General features: G+C 41.5%; 3 protein-coding genes and 1 long non-coding RNA gene across 5 annotated transcripts; 2 read left to right on the plus strand and 2 right to left on the minus strand.

Annotated features, from left to right (window-relative positions):
• Positions 1-25: 25 nt before the first annotated feature.
• Positions 26-3,778, plus strand: LOC116181472 (putative inositol monophosphatase 3). Its single transcript, XM_031501856.1, has 4 exons — positions 26-276; positions 2,893-3,141; positions 3,186-3,328; positions 3,375-3,778. The coding sequence occupies exons 1-4, from the start codon at positions 57-59 to the stop codon at positions 3,720-3,722; spliced, it is 960 nt and encodes a 319-aa protein (XP_031357716.1). The 5' UTR covers positions 26-56; the 3' UTR covers positions 3,723-3,778.
• LOC116181470 (WASH complex subunit 5) lies at positions 3,705-11,141 on the minus strand. Its single transcript, XM_031501854.1, has 12 exons — positions 10,891-11,141; positions 10,740-10,842; positions 10,500-10,691; positions 8,274-8,485; positions 6,794-8,202; positions 5,785-6,005; positions 5,511-5,740; positions 5,289-5,461; positions 4,964-5,237; positions 4,579-4,790; positions 4,378-4,531; positions 3,705-4,325 (listed from the first exon to the last, which is right to left on the minus strand). Exons 1-12 carry the CDS (start codon positions 11,010-11,012, stop codon positions 4,169-4,171), a joined length of 3,459 nt encoding a protein of 1,152 aa, XP_031357714.1. The 5' UTR covers positions 11,013-11,141; the 3' UTR covers positions 3,705-4,168.
• A 20-nt stretch (positions 11,142-11,161) lies between these two features.
• Positions 11,162-13,564, plus strand: LOC116181471 (tRNA dimethylallyltransferase). The gene is made up of 6 exons (XM_031501855.1): positions 11,162-11,487; positions 11,536-11,673; positions 11,726-11,958; positions 12,262-12,400; positions 12,446-12,558; positions 13,003-13,564. The coding sequence occupies exons 1-6, from the start codon at positions 11,368-11,370 to the stop codon at positions 13,511-13,513; spliced, it is 1,254 nt and encodes a 417-aa protein (XP_031357715.1). The 5' UTR covers positions 11,162-11,367; the 3' UTR covers positions 13,514-13,564.
• A 10-nt stretch (positions 13,565-13,574) lies between these two features.
• LOC116181474 lies at positions 13,575-14,752 on the minus strand. 2 transcript variants are annotated; one of them, XR_004147257.1, is made up of 3 exons: positions 14,695-14,752; positions 13,725-13,995; positions 13,575-13,666 (listed from the first exon to the last, which is right to left on the minus strand). It is a non-coding gene; the product is annotated as an uncharacterized LOC116181474 (long non-coding RNA). The 2 variants fall into 2 exon arrangements; XR_004147256.1 differs by lacking the exon at positions 14,695-14,752 and having other exon boundaries at positions 13,725-14,415.
• Positions 14,753-14,907: the final 155 nt, after the last annotated feature.

Genomic DNA, 14,907 nt, shown 5'->3' on the forward strand with positions numbered 1-14,907 from the left:
GCGACGTTGCCGGGCGAGGTAAACAAATAAAAAATGGCCAGCTCAGAGATTTAAAAATGAATTTAGGGGGCACCGTTCATGTTACCAAAAAGGGCCTCTTTGTGTTGTTCGCCCTGTGTCTCGTAGTGTTTTATTACTTCTTCTCGAATAGAATTGGGACTAAGGAGGATGCACGGATTAATCTGCGACGACTGCTGGCCGTCGCGATTAGGGCAGCCGAGAGTGGCGGCAAAGAGGTAGTGGGCCACAAAGACAATCTGTTAATCCAAAGCAAGGGTATGTTAATTATTGCACTTTTATATTATACTTGCTTTAACTAATCCATTTATTTTACATAGAGGCTCCCTTTTTTATATCTATATATAATCGAGACACCCGAGGGAAAAATAAGATGAATTTCGTACACCAAACATCCATTTAGTAGTAGTAGATCTCGATAAACATCTCTTCATGGATATAATCGCACATCCACCACATTTACTTATGCAATATTTCTTTGGAAATCTGCCATCTTCAAATATCTTCATCTATACGGCACTAAATAAGCTTTTTTTCCAAATAACCCAATATCTTGAATGTTTCGGGTGGAACCTACACCCCCAAAGTGTGTGTTTCTTCCTTAATGTTGTTCTCAGATAGAAACACGAAAATTACGGAGTAGAGGCTGGGAGAGTTCTGACCAAAAACCCCATGTATTTAATATGGGAAATTCTATGGTCTATTTTGAAAGTTTTCCTTGTCACTCCAGTCAAGTGCACATGCGCGCCCAAGTAGCAGTCCGTGTTTTTTTTTTGTACACAAATGAGAAAGGAAGTTGAATCAAAACTATAGTGCGTAAGTAAAGACGAGAACATAAAATATATTACGCACACAACCGCGCGATGTCAGGGAAACCTTCTACGGGACAAAAACCCTGACAGCCCACACAACTTTCAAATTATGTAACAATAAACAAGATACGAAGAATCGCATACGGGAAATTTTTGTCACTCCACTCCTAATCGGAAACCAGAATTTTGATCCGGCTCATATTCAATAGCACGCATCCTCCTTTCGGTCTCGAGTTAGACGAGGAACAGACAGACCGACAAAACCATTACATAAGAATTTTTTTCTTTCGAAAAATTCCCCTAAAAATCAGATCGCGAATTTCAAGATTCTAGGAACGTCATATTTTCCCAAATACATCAACGTGCAACGTTTCAGCTGGTTGATGAACGTCGTAAGGGCGATAAACTTGCTCGCTGATATTCCTGTTTTCGTCTTGGTCGAGGTCCTGGTATAAATCAGACCACACCCTTTTTACCTTTCGGATCTCTTCGTGAATTTGAAAACGCCGCACGCGCACCAGCCATTTTGTTGACTTCAAATCTTAAGGTTGATATTTGATTAAACCGAAAATCATCAATTACAAAAATATCTTCCTCCGAATCATCTTCCAAATTGATTGACATAAACCCCCATTCGACCATTCAACGTCTGTGTGGGATCATGGCGTAGATGGAGTTCCGAATCGCTGCTTGTGTGAAACGATCAACATCGCTAACGGGTTTCTTACATCGCCTTGTTTTCTAGAGGTTTTTCCCGATTTAGAAACTTGTGAAATAGAAGTCGCTGTTCGCCGACTAATAGTGAATGCATCCGAAACTCCCTCCTGTGAAATGAAACTTGTTACGTATACGAATTCGTATATTACTAAAGTAACGACCCACCTCTCTTACTGGTAAAAGCGGACCGCCATTATCCCTTTGTCGTTCAAAATAACGAATAAGACTAGAAATAAGTCGCTTACTTTTTCTTGGTAAAGCCGATGGCATTTAAAGGTTATACAACTTTTGGCACAGAATATCGCGGTAAACTACCACAATTTCGATTGATAGGTAACCTGAAAACATAAAAAAATACATTTTTACTACAGGTTTTTTGTTTTTATTTTTTAAATAACGCACAACTCTGCCTCAAGAACCAATTTTGTGAAATACATTTTGATTCCCCAAAAACAGAATTGATGACGTGCGCGCAAACGAAGAAAAACCCTACTTTAGCTAACCCCCTGAGCCACTGAGCCTTATAGGGATATAATTCAGTAGTCGTATTTAAATGGATAGGGACCGAACCGCCACCTATTAGATTGATGTCATACTATGTCGAGGCATTTTTCGCAATTTACCATGTAGACTTATGGGTCCTTAAATAGATTTATTTGTAACAGTTTACTATGATCTACAACTTACTTATACTCAAATGTATAACATGTCAATCTATAACGAGCGCGAATTTCACTATTTATCACTTCGGTATCCATGTTGGAACTGAACTGAACACACTTTAATTTACTTGTGCTTTCATTCCCTATCGCCGGTGACTAATTCTCTATCGAATTGATGGCGCCTTGATATCGCTCTAGAAAATTCGCTAAATTACTATGATTATAAATAAGTAAACTCATAAACTAACATTTCACGTTAATATTCAATTTGTTGGATCGCTTACGTTACGAAATCTGTAATCATACTAAAATACGCTGGAATGGTCGATTTTTTTTAAGTGGTGAGGAATGTACAGGTCCGTTTAAAGAGCCGGATAGTCCAGAATTTTAAAAACCAGTAGTTTTCGAATGAGTTTGACGATATTGTATGAGCCATTGGCTTCCCGATGTGTCGAGAGCGATTAATGGCATGGGAAAAGTTGCCGGCGCCAGTCTGACGGGCGATAATACAATCATAGTGTCTTTTACGTGACCAAAACTGCTAAATCAGGACTACTCATGGTGACATTATAGTTTCGTGCGAAGCGCTTTAAAAACGACCGTGAGAGGCGCAGGGAATGATAAATAAATTCCGCTGTTTTTTTCTACGCGTCAAGTTTGTAACTATATACCTTTGCTCACAGGTAAGACGAAGGAAGGTGCAAATGACAGTGTGACGAATGCCGATCTACGCTCGCATTGCGTCATGGTGGACAGTTTGAGTCGTCCCTTTCCCGATCTGCGAGTAATCTCGGAAGAATCGAAGACTGTATGCAGCGAAAGCGGCGATTACAGCTCGGCGGTACTCGATTCCGGCCTACGGGACGAGTGGGTTGACGTCGGGGACGTCACGGTATGGATCGATCCATTAGACGCGACACAAGAGTATACAGGTAACGTACGTTGACGAGCCACTGGTGCTAATCTTAGTTTGTAGAGAAGCTCTACGAGTATGTCACGACCATGGTCTGTGTGGCCGTGAAAGGCGAGCCTATCATCGGGGTCATCCATAAACCGTTCGTTTCCAAGACCTTCTGGGCTTGGAAAGGGAAAGGTTATTCCTTCGAGAATACCCTCAAGGTAAACATGACTTAAGCGGGCGTACTCACTGAAACTTACTTTGTAGGAAAGCGGCGAACAACTCAGGTTCATTGTGTCTCGGTCTCACTCTGGAAAGGTCGCGGAGCTCGTCAAACAAAAGTTCTCCGACAGAAAATTTGAAATTATTTCGGCGGGCGGGGCCGGATACAAAGTTTTGGAGTTGGTAAACGGTAACGCCGACATGTACCTTCACGTGACCGCCATAAAGAAGTGGGATATATGCGCGGGAAATGCAATTTTGAATGCGCTAGGCGGCCGGATGGTTACCATGGATAAGAATGCAATCGGCTACGCTGATCCCGATCATGTACTTAATGAAAATGGACTTATAGCCACCCTTAAAGAAAATGAAGCATTGAGTGATAAACTTTAATAAATTACCTTGTATTGTACAATTTACATTAAAAAATTAGGATGTGTGTGACGTTATTTTTCGGGTTTTGAGTTCAGTGCGCTTTAAAATGAAGGATTTTCAGACAGACACATATGTTTATATGCAGTTTTTAACTTCATTTTTTACCAGTCAATGTTGATAGTGTCCACTGTGGTGGTAATGTGTAATGTTCTTCGACGACTTACGCTACATTCATCTCCAATGTGAACGGCGGGGTCACCAAACGGATATTTACCGTACTTGTTAACATACGGATACAGGGAGGTCCAGTCGGCATACTTTATTTTACATCCTCTTTGGTTTATAAATGACTTTGTCACCATAAAATGCGTCTCGTGTGGTTTCCAGCTTTCAAAAATGTCGGTTATACATACAGGGTGGAACCTCTCGCTATTTATTTAATTTAATTATAATCGTATAAAAATTTAAATATTCGGATTTGCGATCATATGATGAACGTGCATGATCTCTTCGGGCAAATACTTCAAAAGGAAATCGTGCGAGCTTTTCAAAAACGTCGCATATACTTCCAAAAATTTAATTCCCAATATAGCTTCGTTTGGAACTTCGCCATTTTTCCCACTAAAAATACCACAATAAACCGCACGCAACTGCTTACCCTCGACAACTCTACCTCACTGCTTGCTTCGTGAGTATCATCACAAACTTGGCCATGTGACGAATGAACGCCTCGTTTAGACTGGGATGAAACTGTTTCAGTACGGTGTGAACGGCGACTATCACAGGGAGCCCGTCGAATAATTCGAAATTTTTCTTCGGCAGGTTAGCTGAAACACGCCTCGAGTGCAATTGACCTTCAGCTCGAGGTACTTACCAGTGCTTTTAAAGACGAATATCTTCTGAAGGTGGGCGATTACGAAGATGAACAAAATGGTAGGGAATTCCTTGCTCGGTTTCGTCGTTATGTAGATCTTGTGTAACGGATTGTTCATTCCCATCCAGTCGAAGTACGGCGAGAGGGTTAGCAGAACGTTTTCGCTCACCTCGGACGATTCCTCGTTTAAACGTAACTCGTTTAACAGCGCTCTAGAATTCCAACGTTTTTAGTACTTATTTGAGTCGTGCAGAAATTGTGTAATAACAAAAATTCATTGTAACATTAAAAAAAAGGATGTAGACCATGACCACAAATCTGGAGCATATAGAGGTGCGTCTCAGTGTAATCTCGGATACGAATTAAAAGTTACACTCATACGTACCTATTTAATAGACTTAAAGATGACTCTAAATCTTTGGCATCGAATTTACACGACTTATTCAATTGGAACGCGATTAAATTACGTAACAGTTGCAGTTGTCCTACGCTAAGAACGAGATCGAGCACGTTCGGCCACAACTTCGTAGTGCGATTGACGCAGTTGTGCAAAAACTTATACAGATTGGGAATGCTATCCAACGAGGTCAGCTCGTTCGAAATGCTTGTAATAATATTACCCCACGAGCTGTTTTTCTTCTCCTTGTTTTCCAAAATTGCTGCGACAATCGCCCAAATAAATCACTGGCATAGTCGATCGTCCAACTTACCGACGATTTTTTGTAAATTTGTAACGATCATGAAGGAGTACAACTTATCTAACCCCACCAATCCGATTATTTCCAGCGCGGAGGCGATTAGTTGAAACTCCTGTTTGTTTAAAATCGACTTGTGCGTCTTCGCGTCGTACCACGTCGACGTCTGCTCCAAGTAGATCGACTGCCTGGAACAGCTCGCAGATTAATTTCCGCGCGTAAACACAAAGGCCTAACCTCGGATCGGTCAATCGGATCAGCTCTCGCGCCAGACGCCCGATGAAGTTGACGCTGCTCAGATCGGTCGGGGGGTAGTGGGGGATCGGAACGTACCGACTTTGATAGGCGCTCTCCCACGCGTGCACTTTATTCCTCAAAAAGCCGTTGCATTCTTGCTCGACGTTGTAATTGATGATGCGGGTCACCTCCTCTTGCCAAATTTTCAGCCCGTTAATATTGACGTAATCCTGTTATCGATAAACGGGTGCAAATCCAGAGTGTATAAACCTACCTGAATGTACTCGAAGGATCGCTTGTAGCCGTCCATGATGCAAGCGAGATTCCGTAACCGCTGATCTAGCTCGTCCAACTTGAGGCGGGGACTGAAAATGAGCGCGTTATGTAGCGCTTTAGAAATGTGCCGTACTAATTCCTTGCGGATGCCGTCTTCTAGAAGCTGCTTTGGATCTAAGCACACTACACCGACTAAGGTGCTTTTCATCATCCGCATACCTAAAATCAGATAATGTTATACGTTGAATATTGTGTGCTTCAATTTAAAAAGGGAGCAGATGGAGTTCCTTAAGGATTCATGTTGGAATCAGCAATTTTTCTGTATTTTTAGAGTTTTTTTTTCATTTTGTGATGTAGCACTACACCTGTTCGGTTTATTTTATGTAAGGTCCAATCGCTAAAACATCTAAGGAATTTTTTTTCAAGTTCACCCCAAGGTACCCGAACTAAAAAGCTAGCGCGTAACCAGGTGATATACGGTCGACATATGAGCAGTAAACCAACTGTGTGGACTTTGAACGACAACCAACCTTTGAACTTTGAACGGTGAGGAATGGACTTTGAGTGGCGCGCAACCTTTGGACTTTGCACGGTGAGCAAACTGTGTGGAATTTGAACGGCGAGAAAACGGTGGTTGTAGTTTTAGTAATCGTCGTGCAATCACCGGTGACGCAGGTCCAAAATACCATTCAAGATGGTGGAAATAAGATCTCGCTCCCCGCACAAATTACCAAAATTTTGCCTTGAACCAACTGCCAAAATTTGACCTTGCACCCCGAGCCAACTGCTGAAAAAGTGTCCCACTTGTTACCCAAAGCCCACATGTTGGTTTTGCCACATCCGCATGGACCCACGACCATTTTCTACTCATGCCGTAGTAGACTACATCAGTTCACAGGTTCGGCAAAAATGTCGTGGTTAGATAAGAGCCGCAGCTGTTCTTGCACAAGAAAGTTACTATGGGAAAGGACAGTACCGGTTGGATAGGTGGAATGGTTGTTTCTCACCTTCACTGTAAACCGAAACAGAATGGGTCAGTTCGGCGAACTCAAAACGTTCATTCAGCTGCGCGTACTCCTTAAGCTTGTCCTTTTCCAACCTCGTCGGCAGCTCCTTCAAAACCGACGTCTGTATCTCGATGATTCGAGCCATATTCTCGAACATCATCTCCGGAATGATTTGCAAAACTTTGCGCGCGTAAATCTCCAACTCGCTACTGTAATACTGTGAGACGGATATGAGATCTTCGCTGTGCGCCTGATTAATGCGCAACAAGGGAATTTCGAGCGCGGAGGCCAACTTCAGGAAAATCGCGCGCAACTTGATGCAAAGCATCGGCTCCCTTTTGATACCGAGCTGCATGATGCCGGTATACGAGTCGATCAGCTCCCAACCGTAACTGATATCGCCAATAACCTGAAGCATCGCCAGCATCTCCTCCTTCACGTTCATATTCTTAATCATCGAGTGCAGAAAGCGGCGCGTCTCGGTTAAACACTGCACGACGTGCATGTGCTTGTCCAGCTGGTGAAACTCCTGAACCTCTTCCAACGCCTGAATGAGCTGCACGATCTTTCGACCCGAATTACTGTCGTTTTGATCCAGGGACTTGATCTCCTTCGAAATCTCGACGAACCACCTCTGCAGATTGGCGTTCTTTTCGATGCGCGTCAGCAGTTTAATTCCGCCGAACACTTCCGAAAGCTCGACGAGATGGTTGTGGCCCTCCTCTTTCAAGCTATCCCACTTATTGTCTTTCTCAGACAGTAGGTCCTTGACAATTTCCTTCGTCACCAACTCCAGCTGCGCCGTGTTTAAAAGCAACTTGAATAACTGATCGGGGGACGATTTCGATTCGGCCACGACCATTTCGCGTAGCACCTTCGTTCGCTTATTTCTGTCGTTTTTCGAGGCGGTGTGGAGCATTAACCAGCGTATCGTCGCGTTGCACTCGCGAAGAACGCTGGTGATGCTGTTGATATCGTTGATGACGTTCTCGCTCGTTAGGTTTCCTTCCTTGAGCAGTTTCGAGGTTCTCTCCAGAAGAGTAACGATCGTCGAACCGTAAGAGACACCGTAACTTTTCACGTTGACGCTCTCCAGGGTGTTATTCAGGGCCATCTTCGCCGCCTTAAAAAATTCCCACGAGTCGACCAGATTAATCGTAAAGCCCATGTAGAGCGATATCACCCAATTGTCGGGGAAGTACTTGTCGACGATCTCCCTCATTATCGAGGTTTGGTTGTGGAGGATCGTCGGGGAGAAGAAGAGGCAGACGTAAAGCATCGAGGCCTGCGTCGCGAGCGCCGTGCTTCGATGTTTGGAGAGCGGATAGAGCGAGAGCTGGTTGTAAATGTCGTCCGATCGCAATCTTCCGATCACCACGTCGATGAACATGGAGTTGATCGGGATGCGTCTGAAAATAAACATGGAATTAGACCAAATACGCTATTCCCCGTGCTGGAAAAGTGTCCACAGATTACCTACCTGAAATAATCTTCGGGATAATTGTTAGGACGTTTGGCCGAGTTGACGCCCGTGTCCCGTAACAGCTTGCACACTTCGTCGATGTGCGTTTTACCATCTTGCCGCTGCGGTGTGTAACGGTAGTACGATATCAGCAGCCTCTCTCTTATTATCCCTTCGATGTGGGTATCGACGATGAGCAACATGACGCCGTACAGGTATAGAGCCTCGCACTACAACAAGTTGACAAGGAAATCGGCGAAAAAAGTATAGATTAGAGTTTCAGGCTTAATAAAAAGATCCGTTCGAAAGATTTGAATGGAATTTATATTGTAACGGGTCGCGTTAGTTTCATGCCAGGCAAACTTAAAATGGTAAAATGAAAATTGGAAAATAGTCGCTCGCTTAAGGGATGCGGGAGAGGAATAAAAATGTCAATTTCGGAATGACCCTGTATTTTCTTAATTCAAAAAGATACAGAAAAATGTTCAAAGTCCAAAGTTTGCGTGCCGTTCAACGTCCATTTCTCACCGTTCAAAGTCCAAACGTTGGTCGCCGTTCAAAGGTTGTCTTCAGCCTATAACTATGAAATTAATAAAGGCTCCGTAGCTCAATGGTTACGTGCTAGCCTTCTATTTCAGGTATCGTGGGCTCAAATTCCAAAGACAATAAAAAAATTTTTTCCAGAAATCACTGATGACGCGGATACAAAATAGCATCCAAGATGGTGGGTTCAACACAGCATCCAAAATGGCGGAACAATTATCGAAATACCCCGGGGCCAACTACCGAAATGGCTCCGCATCCCGAACCAACTACCTAAACTTGACTTTACACCCGAAGAGAATTACCGAAATATATCACCCCGGACCAACTGCCGAAATATTTCCCACAGTCCAAAAAAGTGACCCCATACCAGAGCTGGGCAGTATTCGATTTTGTAAATACTTTTTAGTATTCAAATCCTTTAAAGTATTCAATTAAATACTTTTATGGAAGCAGTATTTGTATTTGTAACTCAAATACTTTCACAAATATTTAGTATTCGAATACTTCGCAGGGTATTTGAATACTTTGAGAAGTATTCGAATACTTCGCATAGTATTTGAATACATAACCTTCCTTTTTTTTTTACCAAAAATCGACTACTCCAAAATTTCTCGGGAAAACACTTTTTCTTATTAATTTTGGTGCGTAGAATCCAAAACAATTCGTAATTTTTCGATCAGACTTCTCAATCAAAAGTTATAGACTAGAAACCAATTTCGAAAAAAAATTCAAAGGGCTGTAACTTTTGAACTAGTAGCCCCATCTTGGAACTGTTTGAAATTATGGATTCTACAGGCCACATTCTATAAGAAAATTTTTTTTCCGGGTCGATCTGAGACAATTTTTTTTTCGGGGGCCCAAAAAAAGGCAGTGTATAACCTTCCTTTTTTACCAAAAATCGACTACACCAAAATTTCTCGGGAAAACACTTTTTTTTATTAATTTTGGTGCGTAGAATCCAAAACAATTCGTACTTTTTCGATTAGACCTCTCAATCAAAAGTTATAGGCTAGAAACCAATTTCGAAAAAAATTCAAAGGGCTGTAACTTTTGAACTAGTAGCCCAATCTTGGAACTGTTTGAAATTATGGATTCTACAGGCCACATTCTATAGGATTATTTAAAGATTGGAAGATTGTCAGACTTCTGAATTGACTAGTATTAGTCAATGCTAATAAGCTGCATAAGTTTTGTTTTTTGTTCGGTTGTGATACCTAATTTACATTTCAAATAATTCAATGTGTAGAAAATAAACATTATTAAAAACGCATTGGATATAATGATTATTAAAAAATGGTTACAGTCATATACCTACCTTCTGAAAATTTTTAAGTATCTACTTCGGTTTGCCTGCGTTTTGTAACAAACGCGCGCGATCATGATTTTCGTAAAAAAACTCGACTAGGGGAAGTGTAATAGACTAAACCTGCATTTAATGTCGCTTTCTTAAGTTGGGCGACCACAAAATTGATTCTCACATGAAGGAGCAGTTCATATACCCCTACAAAATCTAGTTTTTTGAGAAAAAAATGTCTAATTTACTTGGGACACCAGTAATTTCCTCATTATCACATTTACTAGATGACTTTAACTTTGAGCTATACCAAACATCTCCAAAGGTTTTCATTCGTGATTTTTTATTAAGCCACAAGCTCGAGTCTACTTAATTGTAGTGCAGACACTACGACCAAAACTTACCATAACCTGTCGGCCCTCAACATCAGCAAAGATAGTTTCAAGCGATTGATGAATGTAAAATCCATCCTCCAACTCTTCCAGGAAACGATTCAAATCGGTAACGTAAGTGTGAATACTTTCAAATGCCAAATAAAATCGGTTGATTATCTCTATGTGATTGTCACGGAACTCCTCGTCCAAGTCTCTCAGTGCCTACAATCGGACGGTAATTATTCGCACATTTCACATTTATAAATGCACCTCATTGGATTCGATCTTATTTTCCTGCACTTCTGCGAATTTTAGGTAACTGAAATCCAGTATAATTTCGCCGTACTTCTGAACATCTTGTTTCGTTTCTAGTCTGCAAGAAGAAGTGTTAGTAAACCACCGATTCGGGGCACGGACTTACTTGAACGTTGTCGGAATGTAATCTTTTAATCGGAGAAGTTCAGCAATGACAGCGTTTCCTCTCGAAACGAGCTGCAATATCGTTTGTCCGCACACATTATTTTCTGCAAAGAATTCGTTCATTACTCTTTAAAGTTATTTAGTTACAGAAATTAATTTTGAGGTTAGGAAAGTTAGCTACTGTACAGGGTGCTTCTGTACAAAAAGGTTGCAACAATGCATGGCATCATTTTGACAAGTGTATTGTCATTCTATCTTTGGACAAAAAATGTCGCAAGATGCTAAATCTGATCAATGTGTGTATCTAGGGGGTATTAATAAACAACAATGAATTAACCGAGTGCTCATTCACGCGTCTGAATGACCCTGTAACTTTTTGGCGACTCGGGAAAGCACGCGGAGTTTAGCCACTTCCCCTCTTCTAACCTCACATTTTTAAATTGTTTCTGATCTGATTTTTTGATAATTGAACATTCAAATGACCTCAAAGCTGCCTCTCGTAATTATTTTAGGCGCCACAGGCTCGGGAAAGACTAAACTTTCCCTCGAGTTGGCCAGAAAATTCGGTGGACAAATAATAAGTGCGGATTCAATGCAGGTTTGTACCCTTCCCCCGTGTGAGCTGCCCGCAATCGTTTCTCTTCAGATTTACAAGGGCCTCGATATAATAACAGCGAAGGCCACCGTTGAAGAACGTCAAATGGCACCGCATCACCTAATCGACGAATTACATCCAAGTCAATCTTGTAGCGTTGTCGATTTTAGGAACCGAGCATTATCTATCGTATCCTTTCACTGCCTTTATTCCAAGCGAGTAGTTTCTTAACGGCGAAAAGATCGACAACCTTTTTGCTAAAAATATACTGCCGATTGTCGTCGGTGGGACGAATTACTACATCGAATCTCTCTTGTGGAGAATATTAGTCGAGGAGCCCGGTGCATGGATTGAGCAAAACTCGCCGTTCGAGACGAGCCAGTTGTCGAACAGCGAGTTACATAAGCTACTGTTAGAGCAAGATCCTGATCGTGCAAATAAGCTTCATCCGAATGATAGACGTAAGGTATTAAGGTACAGAGTTTCAAATAATATTGGATGGAGTTCTGTGGTCTGCAAACTAGGCCCTGGTGATCAAATCAGACACTTTTGGTACTTGTACTATCCTTGCTTGAAGTCGGTAATAAGTAGTGAACTTCTGCAGCATCTTTTCGCATAGTCATTTCTGCACACTCATTTTTTATGAGGCCTTTATTTTAATGCAAAAACCTTAGCGGGCAGCATATACTAACTGATTAGATTATTGCTATCATATCCCACAGAGCTCTAGTCTTACCGAGGGTTTTAGATAAAACAGCAATTCCCCACGTCTTTTAGCTCACTGGAGATACTTCATCGGAAAGGTCGTAAGCATAGCGACATATTGTTAGAGCAGCAGACCTCGGAGGGCGGATCCGCTTTCGGCGGTTCGTTACGTTTCAAAAACGCCTTAATATTTTGGATGATCTGTGAACAGGTGAATGCTCCCGCTAGACGCGAGCGGCTAATAAAACGATTTTAGGCAACACTAGACGGCAGATTAGATTCGCGCGTTGACCAAATGATCGAACAGGGTTTGGTAAACGAGCTGCTGGATTTCCACAGACGTTACAACGAGCAACGAGTCCAGAATCAGTAAGTAACGCAAACATAAGACAGACCTCTGGTTCCGCTTCCGCCGAGACTTCCGCGAGTGCGGAAGTTCTGCATATTTTTTCACTTCCGCCGATTCCGTGTTTTATAACGGAAGTATACTCGAATTTTTTTAATATTGCGAGGTGCGCTCTGATTGGGCGAACGGGACGGCGCGTGACGTGACGCAACTTGTTTGTTTTTGTTTACTTTCATTCATCTAAATAGTTCGTCGGAACAATTCGTGCGTTTTATCGCTTAGTTCAATAAACTAAATTGTTACGACTAATTATGATAGTTTTTATGAAAGTTATAATAGTACTTCCGCTTCCGCAAAAAATAGTTTGACATCCGTTTCCGCTTCTGTTATAACACTTCCGTTGTATCACTGATTGTTAGTTCGTCAAAAATACCGCTACCGTAAATTCCACGAGTTCCGTGTTTCAGACTTGTCGACTACACAAAGGGCATCTTTCAATCGATCGGCTTTAAGGAGTTTCACAAGTACCTAATGCTCAATCCCGAAGGTAGAGCTTCGGAGATCGGTCGACAAATATTCGCAACGGCGGTCGAAGATCTCAAAAGGGTGACGCGTAGATACGCCAAGAAACAGAGGAGGTGGATCGTCAATCGACTCCTCAGCATGAGTTCGAATCGAGAGGTGCCGCCCGTTTACAGTTTGGACACTACGGACGTCGACAGGTGGGACGAGTGCGTCACGCAACCGTCGGTCTCGATTGTGCAGAGCTTCATCGAGAGCGCAAGGTGCCCCTATGCGCCGTTGGCCAAACAGGAAACGTTGGGATTGCCGATTTCGATGGCCGAAAAGCATTTCTGTAACTCGTGCGAGCGAATTTTCATCGGGAAATTTCAGTGGACGTGTCACATTAAGTCGCGTAGACACAGAAGACTGGCACAGAAAAAGAGTAAGGAGGTTAAGGTAGAGTGTCAAACGTAAAGAGGGTAGCATGTGAAATAAGAATATATTAGATTAAATATTTTAATATATTGACATATAATTTTCTGTCACCCTGTATCACCTGTACGCCAGCACCAATGACATAATATCTCACATCCTGGGTCGTAATTTGGGCTTTATTAGTCGAATTACCTTCAAGTTTAATCACCCTTAACATACGGTTACTACTGTGACTCACTTTATGACTCACCAAGAAAAGCAAAACGCCAACTGAAGATTAATTCCTTTGTAAACGTGGACAACGGTTCAGCTCACTGAAATAATAACATTCATTTTATAATGACGTATTTATAAAATCGAATTTTCTTCTAAAACAAACCGATTACTCCAGGCTGCGCCATACATACACTTCTTTGTCAAAATTAATACGCGTCGAAATAAACTGAACATCTGTGTTTTCTTTCCGCGCACAACTTAATGAGCTTATACAAACTCTTATCGCAATGACCGGAGATAAACTTCTACAAACGAAAAACATTAATAAATCGAACAAAATAACATGATCGAATTTATGTTCAATCTAAAATTAGCGACCACATTCAACTTTAAAAATTGAAATGTGCATCATACAGGGTGACCCATCGTTGTTATAGGTACGGATTCCTAAGAAATCATCCGCATGAAGTAGTTTACACAGCAGTTCATTTGTTCTTATTTTTTCTTACGTAGAAAAACTTTTCATTTTAGTTAATTCCCTTCCAGATGGTCCCTCACGTCCCAACACATAAAAACAACCGCCATAGTATTAACACAACGTAGGTGAAAGGTTGAAAGTCGAAGACAATCACGGAATTAGGTGTCGTAGCTCAATTGTGACTAGTTTTTACCACCCCCGTGACTGCTTCATTCACGGAGAAAAATGTTAGTAACAAACAACAAGTCACTACATACATCAAACGAATCGGTAATTTCCTCATATTAAAATAAAATGATCAAAACTTATATGAATGTTACTTCAGGGATATAAGGCCAAGTATTCAACATCAATAAACATAAATTAAGCAAGCATTACACCAAAAACGTAAACAATTACAAACAATAGCTTTAAGGGACCACATATGTGACTGCATTGCGATTAAACCAAGTTTGAAACACACAAAAAATATAAAATGCGGCATATAAAACACAAATACGATATAAAGAAATGCAAAAATTACTACCTGCTTTAAATAACACAAAATAACAACAAACATTTATGGAGCGACGCGTTCACGACCGCCATTCATGATAAGATGCCAAACGTAACCCACAGATGGCGCAAATCGCTTTCCCCTCCTAAAAATTGCGTGGTTGTCAACTCTCAAAAATGTGTGCATCGTCATAAGTTGTATATACAGGGTGGAACCTCTCATGCTATTCAAAATTTATCTGAA

This window comes from Photinus pyralis, unplaced genomic scaffold, assembly GCF_008802855.1.
Source record: "Photinus pyralis isolate 1611_PpyrPB1 unplaced genomic scaffold, Ppyr1.3 Ppyr1.4_LG9, whole genome shotgun sequence".
Taxonomy (NCBI): domain Eukaryota; kingdom Metazoa; phylum Arthropoda; class Insecta; order Coleoptera; family Lampyridae; genus Photinus; species Photinus pyralis.

Excerpts from the sequence above, each read along its gene's own strand:
- LOC116181472 (XM_031501856.1), top strand. The coding sequence starts at position 57 with ATGAATTTAGGGGGCACCGTTCATGTTACCAAAAAGGGCCTCTTTGTG. Across the intron at positions 3,142-3,185 it reads CGCGACACAAGAGTATACAG|AGAAGCTCTACGAGTATGTC; the intron begins GTAACGTACGTT and ends CTTAGTTTGTAG. Across the intron at positions 3,329-3,374 it reads CCTTCGAGAATACCCTCAAG|GAAAGCGGCGAACAACTCAG; the intron begins GTAAACATGACT and ends CTTACTTTGTAG.
- LOC116181471 (XM_031501855.1), top strand. The coding sequence starts at position 11,368 with ATGACCTCAAAGCTGCCTCTCGTAATTATTTTAGGCGCCACAGGCTCG. Across the intron at positions 11,959-12,261 it reads GATAGACGTAAGGTATTAAG|CTCACTGGAGATACTTCATC; the intron begins GTACAGAGTTTC and ends CACGTCTTTTAG. Across the intron at positions 12,401-12,445 it reads TTTGGATGATCTGTGAACAG|GCAACACTAGACGGCAGATT; the intron begins GTGAATGCTCCC and ends AAACGATTTTAG.
- LOC116181470 (XM_031501854.1), bottom strand. The coding sequence starts at position 11,012 with ATGAACGAATTCTTTGCAGAAAATAATGTGTGCGGACAAACGATATTG. Across the intron at positions 4,532-4,578 it reads ATTCGTCTTTAAAAGCACTG|CTAACCTGCCGAAGAAAAAT; the intron begins GTAAGTACCTCG and ends GGCGTGTTTCAG. Across the intron at positions 4,326-4,377 it reads CTCACGAAGCAAGCAGTGAG|TGGGAAAAATGGCGAAGTTC; the intron begins GTAGAGTTGTCG and ends TGGTATTTTTAG.